This window comes from Pan troglodytes, chromosome 15 (genome assembly GCF_028858775.2).
Source record: "Pan troglodytes isolate AG18354 chromosome 15, NHGRI_mPanTro3-v2.0_pri, whole genome shotgun sequence".
Classification (NCBI taxonomy): domain Eukaryota; kingdom Metazoa; phylum Chordata; class Mammalia; order Primates; family Hominidae; genus Pan; species Pan troglodytes.
Genome location: NC_072413.2, coordinates 79,221,976 through 79,226,607, shown reverse-complemented (window position 1 = coordinate 79,226,607; position 4,632 = coordinate 79,221,976). Strand labels below are relative to the sequence as shown.

The window sequence follows — 4,632 nt, the reverse complement described above, 5'->3', positions numbered from 1 at the left end:
ACATCCGTGAGTCTATTAGAGGTTGGCTGACCTAGGCTGGGCTCACTCTGGTGTCTAAGTGTTGGCAGGCAGCTCTGCTCCAGGCCATGTGTGGCTGGGGCATCTAAGCTAGGACAGATCTGCTTTATGTGTCTCTCATCCTCCTCTAGGAACCAGCAGGCTTGCCTGAATATGTCACTTTCATGGGGAAGAATGACAGTGGAAACACATAAAGCTTTTGAGGCCTAGGCTTAAAAATGGCACACTATCTGGCCAGGTGTGGTGGCTCACACCTGTAATCTCAGCACTTTGGGAGGCTGAGGCAGGTGGATCACCAGAGGACTGGAGTTTGAGACCAGCTGACCAACATGGTGAAACCCCATCTCTACTAAAAATACAAAAAATTAGCCAGGCATGGTGGCACATACCTGAATCCCAGCTACTTGGGAGGCTTAGGTAGGAGAATTGCTTGAACCTGGGAGGCGGAGGTTGCAATGAGTTGAGATTGTGCCACTGCACTCCAGTCTGGGCAAAAAGAGCAAAACTCCATCTCAAAAAAAAAAAGGCGCACTATCACTTCTCCCACATTCTATTGGCCAAATCAAGTTACATGGCCAGACCCAGATTAAAGAGGTAGGAAAACATACACCACCTATTTAGTGTACTATGAAGTCACAAGGAAAGAGTATGCACTTTGGGAGGGGTAAAGAATTGGAGCCAGGGCTGAGTGTGGTGGCTTACGCTTGTAATCCCAGCACTTTGGGAGGCCGAGGCAGGTGGATCACCTGAGGTCAGGAGTTCAAGACCAGCCTGGCCAACATGGTGAAACCCCATCTCTACTAAAAAAATACAAAAAATTAGCCGAGCATGGTGGCAGACACCTGTAATCCCAGCTACTCGGGAGGCTGAGGTAGGAGAATCACTTGAACCCGGGAGGCAGAAGTTGCAGTGAGCTGAGATTGCGCCACTGCACTCCAGCCTGGGCAACAAGGCAAGACTCCGTCTCAAAAAAAAAAAAAAAAAAAGAATTGGAGCCAGGAGTAATGTCAGCAAGATGGCTGACTAGAGACACCTGCTGCTTGTCCTGCCCAACAAGAAAGGCCCAAGGCAATGAATAAACAGCTCACTTTGACTGGAGTGTCGAAGGGAGAGCACTGGAGTACAGTGGGAATAGGATGAATCTGCGGTGATAGAAGTCCGGAAGAGCAGCATGGAGGCACCCGGCCTCTACAGCCCCATCTGCTTTTCCCAAATCAGATTGGCCTGAAGACAGGAGGGACTTCCTGTTGTGGAGAAAAGGTAAGCAGATCCCCACCAGCCTTCATTATCTTGACAAACACCTATAGTCCTTTCTACAGGAGAACCCCACAGTTCTCACAAGCCCTGAGCCCCGTTTGGAGAGCTGCCTGGAATTCATGCAGCTGCACTGCCTTGGATTAGGAGTGTAAGGTGTGCACTCCCCACCCCCACCCACTCCCTGTGAGCGAAGCTGCTGCAGCATAGCCCCATCTTGACAGCAGAGCCACCTGTGGAGTGCACCCTCCTCCCAGGGTCAGCAGCCACCCCAGCACTGGGGCTCCATTTTCATTACGCCAAGCCCACAAGGGTAGCTGGATGCCACAGCCCTAGCTGTGCAGAGCTTGGGCCCAGGATCAGCTGTAACTCTGGTCCTGCAAAGCAGGGAAACCAATTCCCACCACCATACATCCAGCTAGAGAAAGAGTCTGCCGGTCTCGCCCAGGGCAAACTGTCCATGAGCTAGCCAAACCACTGTGTGTCCTCCCACATATGGGAGCTGAGATGCCCCAGGCCAGCAGAGTAGCTACACTAGAACTAGCCCTGCAGCACGCCTGCCCCCAACAGTCATGCTCCTGACCTGCCCAGTGGGCCTGTGTCTCCGATAAGAGCTTAAGAAAGAGTCCTGTAGGTCACTACTGGTGGCACGTCTCCAGGGCAGCCAAGCAGCCAAGAGCCCATATCCCGGACTTAAAAAGCAGTCCCGCAGGCTGCCCCTTGTGGGCGTGCCCCTGAGCCAGCTGAGCAGCCATGCACTTGAATCCCAGACCTGAGAAACAGCCCTGTGGGCTGCCCCTGACAGTCATCCCCCAGGACAACTGACCAGCTGTGTGTCCGTGTCCTAGATTGAGAAACAGCCCTGCAGGCTGCCTGTAGTAGACACAACCACAAGCTGACTAAGCAGTCCTGTGCTCCTTGCCCAGGCCTACGAAATAATCTCATGGGCCCACCCACAGAAATGCCCCTAGGCCATTTGAGCAGCAATGCAGATATGTCACAGGTCTGAGAAATAGCTTTGTGCCCAACCCAGGCAGCAGAGCAGTCATGCACCCATGCACTGGATCTGAGAAATAACCTGCGGGCCACCCCCAGCAGACGTGCCCCTGGGCCAGCCAAGCAGACTTGTGCCCACATCCTGGGCGTGAAAAGCAGCCCCATGGGCCGCCAATGGCAGACATGTCTGCAGGCCAATCAAACAGTTGTGTACCAGCATCCTGAGCCAGAGGAACAGCCCCCTGGACCATCCTCAGCAGATGTGCACTCACACCAGCCAAGAAGCCATGTGATCACGTCTTGAGCCTGAGAAACCTCAGGGACCACCCCCAACAAACATGCCCCAGGCCAACTGAGAAACTGGGCAGCTGTGTCCTGGGCCTAAGAAACTCTGTGAATCACCCAGAGCAGACACACCCTAGACCAGCCAAGCAGCTTTATGCCTGCATCCTAAACCAAAGAAAGCATGTTGTGGGTCACCCCTGGCAGACACATCACCAGGCCAGCCAAGCAGCTGTGTGCCCAAAGTCCCACAAACCGAGATGCGCCACGGCTTTGGTAGCAACGGCAGCTCCAGCCGGGCCTGAGCTGTGCTGGCACCTCCCAGGGGACCATTGCAGTTGGCCAGCCCCTTTCTCCATGGTAACCATGTGTGACCGAAAGGCCGTGATAAAAAATGCGGACATGTCGGAGGAGATGCAACAGAACTCAGTGGAGTGCGCTCCTCAGGCGCTGGAGAAATACAACATAGAGAAGAACACTGTGGCTCATATCAAGAAAGAATGTGACAAGAAGTACAATCCCACCTGGCATTGCATCCTGGGGAGGAACTTCAGTAGTTACGTGACACATGAAACCAAACACTTCATCTACTTCTACCTGGGCCAAGTGGCCATTCTTCTGTTCAAATCTGGTTAAAAGCATGGACTGTGCCACACACCCAGTGGTCCATCCAAAAACAAGGACTGCAGCCTAAATTCCAAATACCAGAGACTGAAATTTTCAGCCTTGCTAAGGGAACTCCTCGATGTTTGAATCTTTGTTGTGTTTTGTACAGGGCATTCTCTGTACTAGCTTGTTGTGGTTACAAAACAATTAGCACAATAGCCTACATCTGTATTTATTTTCTATTCCATACTTTTGCCCCACGTTGTTTTCTCTCAAAATCCATTCCTTTAAAAAATAAATCTGTTGCAGATGTGAAAAGAAAAAAAAAAAGTCCCACAAACCATTCCTGGCAGGCACACCCCAAGGCCAACTGAGCAACCATGTGTGCATGCCCCCAGCCAGAGTAACAACCCTGTGACCTAAACCACAGTGAGCCAAACCCCAAGTTGGCTGACCCACTGTGTGCATACACACACACACACCAGGCCTGAGAAACAGTCTGGGAAGCCCAACTCCAACTCCAGCAAAGCCACATCATTATCACAAATTCTCTCAGCCTAGACCACTGAGAAACACACAAATGCCACTAGTATGGATTACAGCTGAAGAGACTAAATGGAGAGTACACTACTGTACATACCTAGAATCAAGGTCAATGCACCCCACGGAACTGACACCCAAAGGTTTATTGGTACAAATAAGTGTTTCCCTATGAAGCCTTCTTCATAAAACTGGAAAACATAACTTTTCCACCAGATGTGTAGAAATCAATGTATGAACACATCAACCATGAAAAGGGGAAAGAAACATGTCACTTTCAAGGAAAACAATACTTCTCTAGTAACAGACTCTAATAAAACAATATGAAATGACAGAAAAAGAATTCAAAATAATAATCTTAACCTCAATAAGATGCAAGAGAATACAGATAGACTATTTAATGAAATCACAAAAATCAGTTTATTATTTGAATGAGAAATTCAACAAAAAGATAGATATCATAAAAAGAAGCAAACAGTCTCTCCCTCCCCCTCCCCTTCCCCCTCCCCTTCCCCCTCCCCCTCCCCCTCCCCCTCCCTCTCCCTCTCGGCATGGTCTCCCTCTGATGCCCAGCCGAGGCTGGACTGTGCTGCCGCCATCTCGGCTCACTGCAACCTCCCTGCCTGATTCTCCTGCCTCAGCCTGCAGAGTGCCTGGGATTGCAGGCGCGCGCCGCCACGCCTGACTGGTTTCTTTATTTTTTGGTGGAGATGGGGTTTCGCCGTGTTGGCCTGGCTGGTCTCCAGCTCCTGACTGCGAGTGATCTGCCAGCCTCGGCCTCCCGAGGTGCCGGGATTGCAGACGGAGTCTAGCTCACTCAGTGCTCAATGTTGCCCAGGCTGGAGTGCAGTGTCGTGATCTCAGCTCGCTGCAACCTCCACCTCCCAGCCGCCTGCCTTGGCCTCCCAAAGTGCCAGATTGCAGCCTCTGCCCGGC

The 4,632-nt window shown here is 51.5% G+C and overlaps 1 protein-coding gene across 1 annotated transcript; it reads left to right on the top strand.

Annotated features, from left to right (window-relative positions):
* The first annotated feature begins 984 nt into the window (after positions 1 to 984).
* Positions 985 to 4,148, top strand: LOC735377 (dynein light chain 1, cytoplasmic-like). Its single transcript, XM_054666196.2, has one exon. It carries the CDS (start codon positions 2,908 to 2,910, stop codon positions 3,184 to 3,186), a length of 279 nt encoding a protein of 92 aa, XP_054522171.1. The 5' UTR covers positions 985 to 2,907; the 3' UTR covers positions 3,187 to 4,148.
* Positions 4,149 to 4,632: the final 484 nt, after the last annotated feature.

Excerpts from the sequence above, each read along its gene's own strand:
- LOC735377 (XM_054666196.2), top strand. The coding sequence starts at position 2,908 with ATGGTAACCATGTGTGACCGAAAGGCCGTGATAAAAAATGCGGACATG.